The 17,621-nt window shown below is 40.5% G+C and overlaps 1 protein-coding gene across 1 annotated transcript; it reads right to left on the bottom strand.

Moving 5' to 3' along the window:
• Positions 1-1,036: 1,036 nt before the first annotated feature.
• Positions 1,037-14,577, bottom strand: meox2a (mesenchyme homeobox 2a). Its single transcript, XM_015000957.2, has 3 exons — positions 13,006-14,577; positions 9,386-9,558; positions 1,037-2,572 (listed from the first exon to the last, which is right to left on the bottom strand). Exons 1-3 carry the CDS (start codon positions 13,550-13,552, stop codon positions 2,354-2,356), a joined length of 939 nt encoding a protein of 312 aa, XP_014856443.1. The 5' UTR covers positions 13,553-14,577; the 3' UTR covers positions 1,037-2,353.
• Between the last annotated feature and the right edge of the window lie 3,044 nt (positions 14,578-17,621).

Raw genomic sequence — 17,621 nt, 5'->3', positions numbered from 1 at the left:
TTTATCTGTTTAGAATAATTAGAATAGTTAGAATAATGTATACTCGCCTGCGTTTTGAAGGAGACATGCGCAGTAGAGTGACTGCTGACTCAGCATGACGTCGACTGATAATCCCGGAAATTAATTATAACAACGCAAGGCGTTAGGGAAAATTCAAGTCTTGTAACTTTTAAAAGGAGTAAATTAATATTTCTGTCATTTTTAATAAATATTACCATTATACTTATCAATATTGTGCTATTTTATTAAACCAAGCACAAGCATGAAAAGGCATAAAAAATTTAATCTGAAACAAATTCTCAAATCCTAACAAGCCAGGAAAATTTGGAATAATTTATTCAGTTTTAATGTTTTTGCTCTTCATAAGGTTAAAGTAGGACGACTTGCCCTTTAAATGTGTTTAAAGGTACACACTAATTCCTCTCAGGACAGATATACTTACGTTTTTGTTGTAAAGACGGCAGCTGACAGTCAGGAGTTGGGGGCTGCAGTAGAACTAACAAGAGCACATTTGTGTGCGGTTACAAATACTGTTTGTTCAAATTTAAAGCCGAATGGAAAAACAGGGGAGCCCTCGACACTTGTGAATAATCTGCAGTGGTAACGCAAAAAAAAAAAAAAGAAAAAAGAAAGAAAGCTGGATCCAATTCAGGATCAGCGAGTTATGCCTGCAGGGGCTGGAAGGAAAAAAATTATAAACCTCAAATACCGTGTGAGGTGCCTCTAAGACAAATTAGCATGCACAATCACAACGTGGTGAAAGATGAGATCAAGACACTAAATTATTTTCAACTGGATTTGGTAACCGGATCCCATCCTTTGTGGGTTCTGTCGAGTCTTGGCAGGAGTCCCCGGCACCGGCCCTCAGGCGAAGGTGAATTTAACATGCGCCCACATCGCCAGCTTTCTGCACTTTCTGCAGTGTTTAATTTATTTTAGCCTCACTTGGTGGAATCCATCAGACGGGATGAAGGATGAAAAGCTGCAGAAATGGTGGAGGGGGAGGAAAAATAAGCTTTTTTTCCAAGAAACTTCATTAACCACTCTTAAAAGTTTTATTCAATTTGCAACTGTCCCCTGCTTCAGGTTTCAAATCATTTGCAAAAAACAAGAAAGTCATCTCCAGGCAGAAAAACGCCAGCTAACGAGCCGTCAGTGTGCATTACTGCATGAGCTGAAGAGTCTGGGTATAGGCTTATTGTTACGGTAAGACAAGACTAAAAGTTATTTACAGATCACTCATATTTGCAAGGCAGATCAGATTTCCTGGCACCTGGTTGAGTCAAACACTTAATTACAGCGTAATTTACATTTTAAACAGTAGGAACCAATCGAGGCGCAGACTTAAGGTTCAACAGTGCAAATCAAAGCTTCAGGCTGCTCCTGCAAAGGGACAAAACATGGAATGTTAACAGTTTATTTACTTTTTTAGTCAATTTCCATAATGAAGACGCAGCGAAGTGAAACAGTATTTGTCTCCATAGAGATTTCTTCTTTTTTTGTCACACGTAAAGGTTTCAAATCATATAACTAGTTCTTATATCAAAGGTAATATAAAATGTATGAATTTATGTATTAAACTGAAAAAAATAAGACCAAGTCATTCTCAGTAATACGTCAACAATGAAATGATTTATCAAAATCTTTGGAAATTACTTAAACAGAACATGAACCAGGCCAAAAGTCTAAAGAAATTCAAGAATGAAAGGGAAAATCGCTGACATTTATCTATTGGTTAAGATTTAGAAACCCTTTTCAAACATGGTGGTTGTGTGATTATCTGGGGCTTTTCTGATCTGAAATATATAAAATCCGCTTCTGAATGCTTCAAAAAACAAGACAAAGATTGTGGAGTGGCCTAGTCAAATTCTGGACTGGTCTGGATGCTGTCATGGCTGCTGCTTAGACTTGAAGACAATAAATGTTTCTGGAATAAAGAGTGAGAAAAAGTTCCTCCACAATGTTGGATGTTAACGCAAATGCTGGATGCTTGTGGAGTATTTTTCCCTAAATAAATCATAAATGTAAAATATGAATATATTTTATTATTTACTGAGGTTGTTTGATATTAAAAAAAATCTGATTTATGTGCGACAAAAAAACTAAAAACAAGAAATCTGCAAAGGTTCAAATACTTATTCAAAGTACTGCATTTTGTCCTTTTTCTGTCATTTATCAATAAAACTTTCATCGAATGTCCTCAGTTCTTCAAATTTACACGATGCCTGCAGCTATTTTTTCACTCCTCTGCGTTTGTACACTCGTTTAGCGTCGTCGTGTGACGGTGGCGGCGGATCATCCAACAGCAGTTCCCTCTGAGGAAGCTAACGAGGCGGATCAGGGTTGGCGTCCATCATAAGTGAGCGTGCTCGGAGCTCTGATCGCTGTCATGACTGTCCTCGTTGGCTAAGGAGTCCGTCGAATGATGCAGCGCCGCGATGCCGGAGAACTCCGACGGCAGAAGCGTTCCTTTTTTCACATTCACCAGTTCCTTCTCGCGAGCTGCCGCCCCCTGCTGGCCGCCTTTCACTCTTTTCCACTTCATCCTCCGGTTCTGGAACCACACCTTCACCTGCAAAGGGAGCAAAGCGTTAAATCCATGAGAATCCTCCATTAGAGCCACTACCATGCTATACGTGTTAGAGTCTTTGTAGGTGAAAAAAGTTGATTTTTGCCCCCCACACCCCAAAAATAAATTCAGAAATGGTGTGACAAAATTTATGAGTTTCAAAAGTTGAAAATTAGCTTTTAAAAAAAAAAAAATTACATTTTTAGATTGATCTTAGAAAATTTCTTTAAAAAAATTCTGAGTTTGAAAAGTCAAAAAATTGCTAGAAAAAATTAAGTTTTGAGATTATTCTTAAAAACATTTTACAAAAAACAAGGACATTTCTGAGATCCAAGTGTCAAAAAAGCTGCTAGATCAGACTCAGAAATTTTCTGGAAAGAAAACAAAAACATTTCTGAGCTTGAAAAGTCGAACATTTGGTAGAAAAAACTCAGAAATTTTTAGATTATTCTCGGAAACTTTCAAAAAGAAAAAAATAAGAAGACAAGGACATTTGTGAGCTTGAAAATGTGAAAACTTGCTAGAAATTTTAAAAAATTTTGAGATTAATCTCAGAATTTGTCTAGTCAAGTCGAAAAGGTCAACTTTTTTCCAGCTGATTTTCAACTATAGAAAATCAGAAATTTTCTTGTTTTTCTAGAAACCCCCTGAAATTAACCTCAACACCAGCGTAATTTCTCATCTCCAACTGGTGAATAAATAAAAATAAATCTCCCTTTCTGATGTAGGGTTTTACACATGATACCAGGAGGAACCAAAATAATAAAAAGATAAGTTTTACAATTTACCGTCAAGTGTAAAGACAAGGTATCATAAATATAATTTAGTTTAAAAAAAATAAAATAAAAAAATAAAGCAAAAATTGAAACATTTTCCATGAAAAACAAAGCGATAAATTGTCTAGCAGTAGCTGCAACCTTTAGTAGGAATAACTGTTGTTTTCTGTATGACCTTATCATCCCCACACTGTCCTTTAATGTGTTTGCACATTAATAAACATTTCTGTAAATATTCCAGCTTAGTCAATTTTCAGCTGACAAGAGCAAACAATAATTATGAGCGTAAAATAAAAAAGGAGCGAATGAAAATCAGAGGTTTGCAGATTTTGCTCCTTTTAGGTCAAATCACTGAACTTTGGTTGTGATCAGAAAACCCTGATTTCTTTCTTTGCAGGGAAGATTTGGAGTAATTCTCCTGCAGTTCGAAGGCTTCACCCTGGTGAGGAGTTCAGGGTCAGCTCGGAAACTGCAGCATCCTCTGGTCCTACAGCTACAAAACAAACCCAGTTCCCCCGCCTCCATAAATGTCAGCTGGTGTGAAGTCTGTTCTGCCTGACGACGGTGCCGGTCCAAATGGGTCTGGTCTGTCCAAAGCACATTCCTTCTGAGGTCTGTTGGTCCTTTTTTAATTGTCCTGTCAGGAACTTTAACATCGATCATGTGAATTTTTGAGGCCTGTGGAGAATGAAATGACGCTCCTGGGTTTTTGCCACTTCTCTCAGAATTGTACGATCTCAGCTCGTAAAGAACATTTGTCGCTTAAAAATACTTTTATGTCTCTTTGAGGTTACCTTTGACCTTTTAACCCTTCCCAGATTGATGGGGATGCAGCATGCTTCATTTCCACATCTGCCTTGCATTTTATTATTTAAAAGTTTTCGTTTTTATAGCCTCTAGATGCAATCATCAAATTTCTCCAAAACTTAACAGCATGAATCAATCCTTGTGACCGATTGATTTTATTACCAAGCTGTTACCCTGGATTTTTTTTTGTTGCAATTTCTCTGAGCTTCACTGTCTGAATTGGCAGACCACATGAACTGATCTGAAATATTTTCCTTTCAAATAAAAATTTTCCCTGCAGAACAATTTTATGTGAGATGACCTCATGACCTCATAGTCCTTCCTAAATTGATCTTTGATTTTGAAATTGATCAGATTTCTCCAAAACATCCTGTCCAGCATGAATCAGACCACTGGGCCAACCAATTTAATTGCTAAGCTTTACAAAGAGCCCTACATCCTGAGAAGAACCTGTTGGGTTTTTGGCAATTTCTCTGAGTATTTCACTGTCTGAGTTGGCAGACCACGTGAATTGATCTGAAATATTTTCCTTTCAAATAAAAATTTTCCCTGCAGAACAATTTAACCTGAGATGACCTCATGATCTTATAACCCTTCCAAGATTGGTGGATAGCAGCAGTTGCTTCTCTGATCTGTACGTTCCTCAGCAGAAAACTGATTTTATCAACATTTATGATGATCAACTAATGAACTACATCTGCAAACATACATAATTTGCACAACCATTTTGATTTTGTTGCTTAAACAACGCTACTTCTGATTTGTTTGCGTCTTTTTCTTTGATTTAAACTTGTAAGGCATTGAAATTGAACGGGGTGTACTTTCTTTACCCGATGCCTTTATATGTGGACATGCGGCTCCACCTGCCACGGGGCGTCTACCTGCTTTTCCCTGACTCAACAGTCTCTCCCGTATTTGATGATTAAGCTGTTGCTTAAAACGGTTTACACATCGAGCTGCAGAGAGCCGCCTCCGGGCCCCGGAGGGCGGGAGGAGAGTCCCCTTTGACACAGGGGGAGGTGGGTTTATTTTTGGGGAGCGGAGCCATCACATGCTCAGGAAGTTAGTCGACAACGCAAACGTTTGTCTTGAACGGACGGGGTGCCGAGTATCTGAGCGGATTCTTTACAAGCCTGAGGCGGCGACACGTTTCTGGCTCTGATGTCACACAAACCCGTCGCTTTCGAAGCAAACTGGGGAAATTCAGATTCTCTGACAGAGTCTGAGCGACCCGACTTCACGTGTATGATGACGTCAATCTGCATCCAAAACTCAGAGGTCTGTGGACCAAAAATGAGCCATTAAACACATTTCAGCAACATAAAATCTACCAGTAAAAACAGTGCAGCGTGAGCAGGGAGGCAGACATTAAATAAGCTGCTCTAATTTTATTTTAATAGGAGTAAAAGGTTTTAGATTTTAATACTAAAGTGGTAATATTACCAGGGCTAGGTTGGATTTTCTGTTAACTTCTGCCAGGATCTAAAATGGTCAGACTTCCACCATGCGAAATGTTTCTGCTTTCTGACGCCTCTTCAAAAATAATCCAGCTTTCACAGCCTCCAAGCACATTAAAAATCCATCGAATTTCTCCAGACGGCTCACGCAGCACAAGTCAGGCCAACCGATTCTAATGCCAGTATTTACCTCAGAGTCCCCTGCTGCGAGCTCTCACACACAGGCAACCTATGGCGCAATATGCACCACATTTTGATGCCACTGGAAGATTAATTGCAACAATGTGGGAGAGCGCTGCAGGATGGCAAACTCTGTGCCCTCTGCTAGCACGCTGGCTGAATCGATCGGAGTTTTCTTTCTTCTCAGCCTCTGAAACTTTATAATTTGAACCAACAGGGGAGCGTTACTTCAAAACTTTATGAAGCATGTGACGTTTTCCAAGCTGGACTTTGCAGGTGTCTTTAGAGCTTTGCTTTACTTTGAAAACCCCTTAAAACCTGCCAGAAAAGACGGATTTTTCTGAGTCATGATCTGAGAATCTTGAATCTGCACAGCGACCTTCTACTTTTAATACTCGAGGATCTAAATGAAGAAAAGGAAATGATAAGTAGAGCTTCTTTAATTTTATTTTTTTGCCCCATTGGACATTTAATTTGATAAAATCTGGAATCTTACATCAATATTTATTTTTATTTGTCTTGTTTTGCCTTTTAAGAGTATTTCCACGTGAAAAGCAGATTTTATCCTGTCATTGGTTGAGAAATCTTGCTAATTCTAGCTAAAAGGTTCAAAATTAGTGGAAATACAAAGAATTTTAATTTGAAAGGTGTTTTGCTTTTTAAAAAATTAAAACTTTTTGCACACTGAATCTTAGTTTTGATTCTGGTGCATTAATATCGCTTTAGACAAGTTAAATACGTATTTTAGCTTCACATTTTGAAAACAGATACTCTTTCTTCCCTTCCTTTTTGGTGTCCAAACACACATTTTAGTTTTTTAGCTGTCGGTTCATTATTTTTACTTCCTCGTTATGAAAGACTTCTTGTCACTGGCTAACTTTCAGTCGTCCAGGATCATCTCTAATGCTTCCTTAGAAACGTTGGTAACACTTTATTTGAAGGGAGGTGAATAAGACTGTCATGACACTGTCATAAGCATGACATAACACCTGTCATGAACATGAATAAGCCTTCATGAATATTTATGACAACAGTCATAAATATTCATGACAACAGTCATAAATATTCATGATGGCTTATTCATGTTTATGACAGGTGTTATGTCATGTTTATGACAGTGTCATGACAGTCTTATTCAACCCCCTTCAAATAAAGTGTTACCGAAACGTTTTTGGAAATACACAAGCAGATGCATCTGTAGTTTCTTTGGCTACTCATCAGACATCCTTCTGCCTGTCTGGGATAAGGGACATATTTTAGTTTTAGCGTTCAGTGCAGGTGGAGTTTTCTGCAGAAAGAAGCAAATGACTTCCTTCTGACAAATGTCCCTGTAACAGAGAGAAAACTAGAGAGAATCTGCCAGTTTTTGTAAGTTTAAGTGTTTTATAAAGACTTCTATTGTTTAAATTTAACACTAAAGTTGGATTAAGCTTTTTAAATATTAAGTATTATTCCAGCTCAGTGTGTTTTGAGGACTTTGCTTGTTATAGCTAACTAACTACACATAAGCTTCCTGCATGCAAAGGAAAGCAGCAAGAATGTTTTTGATTTTTAATTCCCCAAACATAAATTAATCCCTTTTCAAGAGTACGAACGGACATGTTTAAAAAATGCAAAAGAAGGACTGAACAAATGAATCAACAATTTAAGACCTGACCAAATTTAGTTTATATATGGAAATTTGCTGATTTTTTATATATATTTAAAATGCAGATTGTGGAGTTTTAAACTTTCTGACAGGAAACATTAAATAGGCTGCCTTACTAATGAGGGAGAAACATACAAACCAAGAAACTCAAAACAAACAAAACTGCATGTTTCAACTCATTTCCTGTTAACTTTGTACTAAATGTCCAACGGAGAAACAAAACCTCTCCTTGCTTCAGAATAACTGAGCTCTGATCGTTTCCCCTTGCTCACCTGTTTGACCTCTTCTTTATCACACAGTGACATATATTTAGTGCCTGTTGGGAGCAAACAGTGTAATGGTGTTTGTTATTAAATGGCTATCAGGCAAAGTTCAACAAGCCCTGAACTAGAAGGAAAAACTGAAGAGGATTAAAGATGCAGGTTTTTAAGAACTTTTCAGAGATTTTCTACTTATGACCATCTATAAAAATATAAATCGACAAATAGTCAACATAGAAGCTGATTAAGTAGCCAGTTTGGACTAAACAATCTTAAAAATAAACTGGTATACATACATATATAAAAAAAAATTATTTTCTAGAAACTGCTACACCTGTTAAAATTACATAATTTCTCCTTAGAAATAATGAATAAAATCTGGTTTAAGATACGACTCCAGTAACCAGACCTGGTCATCTAGTTTATGAGGTCCGTTGCCATGGCTACTCTATAAAATGACGAGTGGGTGTGCCATACCACTTTCTACATACTGCTGATAATAAAGTGAAGGTGCTGCGTGCCATTATTACCACTAACTGTTGCATTGCTTTGGTGTGGAGTGCTTCACATAGTAGCTTAATCTGCACATTTTATACTGAAAGGGAGAAACGTGCCAGTGTGGAGTTTGGTCTCTTCTCACCTACACAGAGAAACAGACAAAGATGCTGTAACAAAACCAAAGGTCCTGTGCTCCAGTTTTTGAGATTATTCTGAATATTTTAGATGCTTTTCTTCTGAATAAATGCGTTTTGATGCCATGCTAAATCTAAAGTTTGAAAAACACCAGCAGAGATGATGGCCACTGCTTGAAGCATTCACTTTTGGAGTAATTAGGAATAATCCAAAAATATGAAGAAGAATGATCTAAAGGAAATGGTGTTAAATTCATTTTTATTTTGGGTCATATCGAGACTGTAAATACCAAATGTGTAAATAAAACCCACTAAGAACTGTTAAAATATTAATAAGTAGCTGTATTTGCAGTTGATGGGTAATTTTTTAAAAATTTAATTCAACATCTTTTCACATTCAGCAGTTCACAACAGGCCACATAAAAATCTATGGCGGGCCGGAGTTGGCCCCCGAACCTCGAATTTGACACGCATGATCCAAAGGAACCAATATCCAGATCATTTCAGCCAGTTTAGACTGGATTGCATGACATAAAGTCAAAGCAAACACGTTTACCTTTTAGATTTGCCTCCAAGGCATCAGCTAAAAACTCCTGATGATTTTTACGTTGGATCTGCGGTCCGTTTAACCACCAAAATCACTGGCGGCGCGTCAACTAGGTGTGAGTTACGGCTTACAAAAGGGTGTCACAGAACGACAAACCGCGCGCCGCTTCCTTCCTCCAAGCGTTTGTCTCCTGTTATTTATTTCACCTGCCTGCGTTTTACAGCGAGCGGCCCACGCTCGGAGAGGGGAAGCGGCTTGCTAGACAGCACTTCCTTCAACCTCGTCTGCAGCCCGCCTGAAAGAATAGACGGGAACATCTGGAATATGATCGTCCAATGACGCAGCCACATCTGGAGCACAATGAGCCCCCGCAACAGAGTTACCAAAACACAGTAGCGAGTGAAAAGCCTTCCTCTAGTCCTGAGGGCGCCTCTGTTTTCACAACATGGCATTAATGTGCTAATGGAGGGTTCGGTAAGGCCCGAGCCCGGGAGCGAGCGGGGACGTACTTGTCTCTCGGTGAGGTCGAGGTTCACGGCGATCTCGTAGCGCCTTAGCCGGGTCAGGTAGTTGTGGTGGGCGAACTCGGCCTCCAGCTCGCGGATTTGCTCCTTGGTGAACGCCGTCCTCTCCTTCCTGGGCTTGCTGCTCACGTCTGGCTTGTAGTTCCCGTCCTGGGACTCTGAAATCAAACACCACACAGGGGTTTCTCTTAAGCTCAGGGCAGAAAGTGAAAACGAAGACAGGTGCAAGAAAAAAGGTGAAGGCTGTCTGTCAAGCCAGTTGTTGTTTATGAAGCTTCAAAGTGGATGGAAGGACCTGCTTTTTTTCTGAAGTTTATCAGAAAAACTAAACAGGAAACGTTACTTCCAGACTCTCTGTTTGCTTTCTTTTTAGATTTGTTTTGAAAGTTGTTCACAATCAGCGAAAAAATGAGTCCCCTAAGAACAAGAACTCTGAAGTAAGGCCTGAATTTAATACAAGAAAAACAAATTGTTCACTTGCATGAGACATAAAGGAAAAACTTTAATATCCAACATCGTTTGAGTTCGGCACAGCTGCTTTTCTTTGCTCATGCACTTCAAAATGAGCTCCAAATTGTTAATTTGCCTTTCAAATCTTCCCTGTTTTATAGCGTTTTCTGCGGCTTCGCTGGACTCGCTTCACATGCACATACCAGTCTTAAAGGAAGCAACAATCGCCATGGAAACTCAGCAGTGGTTCGGTTCTGCAGCGTGCGTTAATCCAACAGGTCTGCGTCAAGCTAAACTGTAAATAGTCCTGCAGACACATCTAAGGTTTCTTCTCCTCCAGACGAAGGAAGCCCTGTTGGTGCTGTCTTTCTGTCTAATTAGAAGAACGGCTTTCACATACCACCTAAACAGCCAGAGGGAGAGATGCAGAGGCCGACTGAGAAGCCAAGACAAACAAACACAGACGTAAACTGCAAGAATTCCCACATAAATTTTGTAAAATTAAACATGGTATTGCTTCTCCCCGCAGCTCGTGCCTGGCTCCCCTCTGACCCGGCTTTCCCCTCCCTGTAATTTTAAACCGAGCAGCAAGTTGCCGATCCTGAAGCGGGGCCTTCAGACAATCTGACCTGCTGCCTTTCCTTTACACAGACATTGCGTAAAGGAAGGGGGAAAAAAAGAATAAAATGAAAGCAGAAGACAGACAGCCGCTTTAGAGCAGGCGGGCCTGCAGTTAAAACGAGCGGGGGAGCTTTTATGGCACCGCCGCTGCACCACACCAATTAGGTCCCCGCTGTAACTTTCATCTGTCCACAAAAAAGGAGGAATAATGCGGGCAAAGCACACACACCCAGACGGGGCATGCCGTTTGAGGCTGCCAAATGAACCTGGCAAAGTTCAGCAGGGATCCTCAGGGGAAACGACAGAAGAACAGATCCTCGAAAGTAGAACCCTCTGCTGTAAAATTAGTGCTTTTTAAATTTATTTTGTTCTCAAATTCAAGCAAACAGAACTCAAAGCGGCTTTAAGAAGATTCCTACTCGTCATTCCTGCTTTTGTAGACAACAATGCCTCAACAAATTAAGACCATTTTATTGTTCCACTCTGAAAATCTGGTATTTTTTTAAAGGACAGCCACTCCCTTGACAGCCCTATAAACTGGGGATAGACACCCGAAGAAAAGACTCACATGCCCGAGAAAAAAATGAGCAGGTTGCCCTGAAACCAGACACCCTGACTCATCTCATTAGCTCAGCCTGCAGCCGAGGTCGAGGAAACAGCCTCAACTGGGTACCGGCAGCAGAAAACCCGTTCAGATCGGAGGGGGAAATTAATTCTCGGGTTTGGTTTTCATTTCTGTATCTAAGTTCAAGTTTCCCCTGCAGCTCCTGGTCCAGATGCTGAAACCCAATCAGAGCTGCATCTCATGCGAAAGGCAGCGGCCTGATATTTAGACAGCTGACTGAGGCAGAGCACAGCCAGCCTCCATAATCAGAGTGATTGGTCGCACGGCGGCGAGGACGCGCCGCTCCTCTGAGGCTGCGGGGGAAAGCGGGATCTGGAAGCAGAAGCTCGGTTTTCGAAGCAGCGGAGGAAAATCCGAGGTAGTTTGTGGAATTAGTGGATTAAACATGTGATTGCACCACTTTCCATGAGGATAACAGATCATTCAGCAGAAGACAAACAAAACGATGAGCTTGGGTTGCATGATTGAGCCATTTTTCCTTACACTGCAGTAAATTGTTGGATAAATTCAAAATGTAATTGTTCCCAGTTGTTTTGTTTTCAGGCCTGTTCAAATAAAACCAGTCAGAAAATGCAGAAAAATATAGAGAAAACAAACTTTAGAAATTAGATTGTGTTGTGGCATATTGATAATAAAGCAGCTGGTTTGTTGGTTTCATGATTGTGATTATTTTGTGCAGCCCTTTTGATGATGCACATGGAAGTGAAGTGACACATTTATTGCCAAAAATCAACTCAGATTAACATTTTGTTGTTTTCACAATAGCATTTTAGTCTCCTGCCAAGTTCGCCTGCAATTTGAGCAAAAACATCAGACAAAAATCAGTGGTTTCGACAGTAAACACGCTTTCCAAAAGGATTGCAGCAGATCAGTTCTGAGGATTTCAGTGTTAACAGGACAGAAGGAGCAGGGAAGAGTCGTTTCCTTGAAGCTCTGACTAACATCACATTCCCAGCAAGCGGCTCGGTGACCCAAACCTGACCGTTTGTCATCATAATGATTGATTATCGTGGTGGGAAAAGTCCTGCAGGTCCTCCAGGTGAAATTTAGATAAAACTGGTTCAAGTTTATTCAAAATAAAAAAGAGCTGAACGTGTTGGTTTGTTTTTAAAGGCTTGCATAAACAGCTGATTGCAAACTGATTTAAGTAAATTAGTTTATTAAAATTCCCTGCTTTAAAAAAATATTAATTTAAAACACGTATTAAATATGGCAATAAAAGGGGAATATTTAAATGCTAATAAATCTTTTTTTTTAAATAGTCCCACCTACTGTCTAGAATTTCCTAGACTATTGTATATTTTTAAGAAACGCCAAAAACTGTGATTTATATTAACCACAAGATTTAAACAGGAAAAGCAGGAAAAGTCTGCATCTGCCGGGTGTTTAGTGCGGCACGAGGCGCCGCTGCTGCCCTTTTACAATCCATGACATCAATTCTTTACCGTGCACCTCATTTTCTGCCCTCTGAAGAGTGTCGCAACAAACCAGATGTGATTTTTTTTTAAAAGCAAAATACGGCGGCGGTAGTAAGAAGTGCCTCTGCAGTTGTGATATGGCCTTTTGCCCCACGCTTCGGTGCGCCTGCAGCCTGAATCAGCCAACACCTACAAACTGCTTCTCAGACACGCTTTCTGTTTTTCTGTCCGAGCTGCAGAGCTCCCAACAGCTGAGCTGTTGAATGATCCTGACTGACGCGTACAGATGTTTGTGGTATCCTGGAGCTCTGGCTGGAAAAAGCTGATATTTATGTAAAAGCATTTCCCTTTCAAAAAGATCTCCAAAGAATTTCAAATTCAGTCTTTTTGTTTTTCAATGTGTCAAAGCGGATTATTTTCCCCAGCAGATGTGTGGGAATGAGAAGAAATGACTCCAGTTTGCTTCCTTTTTCTCCCAGAATTCATCTTACCTGAGCTGTCGCTTTTCCTCTTGCCGTTCCTCTTCTCCGCTTCAGCGGGTGACAGAGTCTGCCTGCCGAAGTCTGCAGGCACACAGGAAGCCCCCGTCGGGGTGCTGCCGCTGCCCAGAGTCGGAGTGCTGGCGCACATGCTGGGTGGCCCGGGGTGGCCCAGGTCCGGCGGCGTGGGCCCGTTCTCGTGGGACGACAGGGAATGCGGGTGGCAAAGGCCGTGGCGTGAGCCGCCGCCAGGTGACGGCATCTGTGGGATGTGCCAGGATCCGTGGTGCTGAGGCTGGTGGTGATGCTGCTGGGAGGGCAGGTGGCTCCGGTGGTGGTGGTGCTGGCCGGGAAACAGGCCGTCGTCGCCCGAGTAGCTGGAGATGACACACGGGGATGGCGAGGACGTGGAGGAGGAGGACGAGGAAGAGGCCAGGTCGGGGTAGGAGATGTGATCCGAGCGTCCGTGGAGAGTCAGGGGGGACTGGGTGAAGGCGGGATGCAGGGCCTGCGCCGGGGCGTGGGGGCTGCGCAGGCAGCCGAACAGCGTGTGATCCATGGAGCCCAAACACACACACGGCCCTCCAGTGAGGCCGGGATGAGCGAAGTTAAGAAAACCAACCCAAAAGAAAAAGAATGATCATAAGCACATATCCAGGTTACTTCCCCAAAACTTTTCCTTTAAGCTGAAACAAAAAAAGAAAAAAAAAAATTAGAAATGAAATAGTCAGAAAGCAAAAGGGGTTGAGAAATGGGCGTCCTGTGGTAATCCAGAGCATGCGGCTGGTTGGCAGGCTGTGCAGGATAAACAGAGAGCCCAGGACAAGCTGCAGCAGAGCTTCTCAGATGTCAGGAGGAACAGAGGACTGGAGCTCGAGGCTGGAAGCACAGGAGGTTCCTAGGAGCTGCAGAACGAGGGGAGTCAAGGAAGGGGATGTTATAAATAGGGTGTAACGTGAGAGGGAGGCTGGGTCACAGGCTGCATAGGCCCCACTGACCACATATATATGATCATCCTCCAAAAAGCACAGCACAATAAATCTGCACTATTAAAAAGGCTGAGCTTTAGGAAAGAAAGGCAGTTTAATCTGGACTCGGATTTGACCTCTGGTGCCCACCTTTTTTTTTTACTTCCTCTTTAGGAAAACGGTGTTGGTACTTGGTGGGTGGGGCGGAGGGGAAGGGAGGTCGCATGAGGGGAAGTGGGAGATGGAAGAGAGAGGTGTCAAAGGTTAACCCAGCATGTTACCCTGCGCTTGTCAGCATGGACTCAAACCAGAACCTAACTATCCTCGGGTCACGCTCACATCGCCGTAATGCTTCCTGGTTTCTTTTTTTAATGATGTTTTGCTAATTGTTGCATTTGGTTTCTGCCCTCATTTTGCTTCACATCACATCTGCATGAAATCTTGCAGATCATGCGTTTATTATTCACCATGAATAGGGAACAAACTGCTAGAAAACTGGGAAACTGCTGAAACACTGAGGATAAAAACCCACCTGTTCAGAGTGGATTGGATTCCTATCAACTGGAACATTAATCAATACGTCTGCTGTATATTTGGTTATTGATTTTGTTGACAGTATGTGACAAGATGTAATGTTTTTGCTTGTTTCATAATTGGTTAGTGTATGAAGTTTTTATGATGTAAAGTACTTTGAACTGGTTGTTGCTGAAATGTGTTTTACAAATAAACTCGACTTTGATTTTATTTGAGGCTTTCATCATTTCTCGACTCTTCAGTTATTAATGTTTCAAATAACCTAAAATGACCTGAGGCGTACCTCAAGGTTTCATATCAGGCCCAGTTTTTTTTTTCCAATTCTTAATCACTTATTGCCTGAAATTATTTACAATTTTATATACATATATACCATGTATACATATTAGAGCCGGGATTTTATCACTTTCATTTTAGCCTAATTACATAGAAATTACTGCGTTACAAATACTAATGCAATTAGTTTCTTTTTTCTTTTTTTCACAAACAAAAGTCCCGAGCCGGAACCTTTGTATTTTGTTTCTGGTACACCTGTAGATCTGACTCACAAGTCACATCCCCAAATAACAGCAATTTGAGCGACAAAGCTGCTTTTCTTGGCACATTGAGGGTTAATTTTTGCTTCAACAAAAGATCTATTGGGCCTGGAAAAGACTGTTGTTGTGTGTAAGTTGTATAAAAAAGGAGTTGGCCCGTCAGCGAAGCTTTTCTCACCTAAAGTAGCATCTCAGTGCTAAACATGTTGCAGCAGCAGCAGCACAGACGTCTCCACTGACAATGCCCACATTTCTAAAGACGGATTTTTATCAAAGACATTTTATGAATGATCAAGTTTTCCTGAAAACTGATTGGGTGAAACAGAACTCTGCACCAAACTGATGGTTGAATAACCAAAATAACAGATAAAAACAATAAATACATTTGTTGTTCAGCGTGTATGCAATAATTCAGAAGCTTTATGATGCAGATTAGCAACATTAGGGATTAAAGTTAATTTCCACATCCCTGGTATTTGGATTATTGTTTTGATACTGAAATTGAAATTAGTTTGGGGCACTGGGTGGCTCAGCTGGCGCCACATGTATGTTTTAGAGCCTATATTTTTTAAGGAATCTGCTTTATACCGATGACACTGAGATTTACTTAGAAGTTGTAGCTTTCAAATGCAAAAATATTTGACTTATATGAAAAGCTGCATGGTTTTGGTAAAGATTGCCTTCAAAATAAAAGTTAATTTTTGGGAAACAGCTTCTTAAATGTCCTCCAATTTTTCTTTGTTCTCCTGTTTAATTCATCTGAGTTGTTTTTGTAGATTTTTTTTCTTTTTTGCTTCATTCAAGCTGATTTTGTTGTATTTTAAACATCCATTCATCCATTTTATCCTGTTGAATTGGTTTTCCAGCAGTCAGTAAGCAGAAGGCAGAGTACACTCTGGACAGATCAGTTCTATTTACTTTAAGATTTATGTTTTTGGCACCTGGAGAAAAATTCATTTTTTATTTATAAATATGCTTCTTAAGTAAGATTTGATGGAGTTTTACTGCTGCTGCTTCATGTTGAACCAGTTTTCTTCATTTACTTTTAAAAAGCTGAATTTCTTAAAAGTTCATAATCAATATTTATTTGCATTAAAGTGAAAGTTGTGTGATTTTATGCTTCTCAGATATTTAGATACATTTTCATCCTGTATTAAAAATATTTAACATGACAGAAATATTCTTTCAAATCTTGCAAATTAAAATCAACATTGTCTTTGGCATTTTGCACCGAATTAAATAAATTTGTGCTCCAGAGTAGATAAAAGAAATTGTAATTTTGTAGCTGCCTCAGAAACTTTGCAGCTCAGTCAGAGTTTACAGGGGGAACAGTCACAATACGGCCACACTCTGGGGATCCAGCTGGACGTCGCAGGCTGTGCCACAGAGTCTGTGGGCCGCCTGAGAAAGGAAATTAATTCCTCTTTGAGAGAAAATTACTTTAGCAGATAGCATGGCGGAGGCAGGCAGTAACTTTGCTGCTGTCGGCGTCCCCCCGCCGCCCCCTCCAGTCCCTCCAAGGCTTCAGCAGGCAGCAGAAGCAGAGCAGCAGAGGAAAAGCACCTTATGGTGAGTGAGTGTCAAACTCTTCTACTGTTTATCTTGCAAATTAAGGCTATTAGCAGGTTAGTCCAGGCTATATATTTGAGCAGGTATTAATGCACACGTGTTTTCAATCTTGTAGCTGGTCTTGAAGCACTGACGGCCCGTGGCGTGGGTGTTTCCCCTCAGTCTCTACCTCGTCGTGGGTCCAAAATATTCCACCGTCTGGCTATTTTTTTAATTAGGTTAAAAATACACCCATCATGTTGACCAGACCTGAAATTCTTTGTTTGCTTTATTTTTTAAATATATGTTGAGATTTTTCTAGCACTGTTAAACATCTTCTGTCTCTGAAGTCAAATGGTGGAGTTTATGAGCTGTTAACATCTAAATTAACTCATTTTCTCCAGCTGATATAAACGCACACTTTAGGCAGTTTTTTTGTGAAAAGTGACATTTGTGCTTCACCAACACAAATGCAGGAGGAAAGCGAGGGATAAAAGGAGTTTCCCATGGGTTTGTGGTTGTGATGAGCTCAACGCTGTGATGGGCCGCGGCGGTTAGGGTGGCAAGTTTTCTTCCACAGTCAACAGAATCCCATAGGAAGGTGTGTTGCTAAAACCTGTGGCTGTCAGTCACAACAGCAGGGAGGATTACAGCGAACGCAGCTCAGTGTCGCTGCCACGGAAAGAAAACATCCATCCACCGCCTCCTCACTGCTTTTCTGGCTCCCAAAATAAGCAAACTTCAAACTTCACTTTGCAATAAAAGTAAAAAAAGAAAAGCATCATTTACGTTTTCAAAAACAAAAACATACAGTATTCAATTAGTAGTGCATTTTTATGCTACAATAGGTCTGGAAAAAAATTTAGAGACCACTTGAAGTGATCTGTTTCTCTTCTTTTACTTTTTATAGGTTTATGTTTGAGAAAAATGAACTTTGTTCTTTTATTCTATAAACTACTGACAACACGTCTCCGAAATTACAAGAACATTTTTTATATTTATTTGCAGAAAATGAGAAATGGTCAAAATAACAAAAAAGTTG

This window comes from Poecilia mexicana, unplaced genomic scaffold (assembly GCF_051168715.1).
Source record: "Poecilia mexicana isolate PSO_F unplaced genomic scaffold, ASM5116871v1 scaffold_16, whole genome shotgun sequence".
NCBI lineage: Eukaryota > Metazoa > Chordata > Actinopteri > Cyprinodontiformes > Poeciliidae > Poecilia > Poecilia mexicana.
This window is presented reverse-complemented; position numbering and strand designations above follow the sequence as displayed.

Coding starts and splice junctions, on each gene's coding strand:
- meox2a (XM_015000957.2), bottom strand. CDS start 13,552: ATGGATCACACGCTGTTCGGCTGCCTGCGCAGCCCCCACGCCCCGGCG. Junction 9,559..13,005: donor GAGGAAAAGCGACAGCTCAG/GTAAGATGAATT, acceptor GTTTGATTTCAG/AGTCCCAGGACGGGAACTAC. Junction 2,573..9,385: donor TCGACCTCACCGAGAGACAA/GTACGTCCCCGC, acceptor CTCCCTTTGCAG/GTGAAGGTGTGGTTCCAGAA.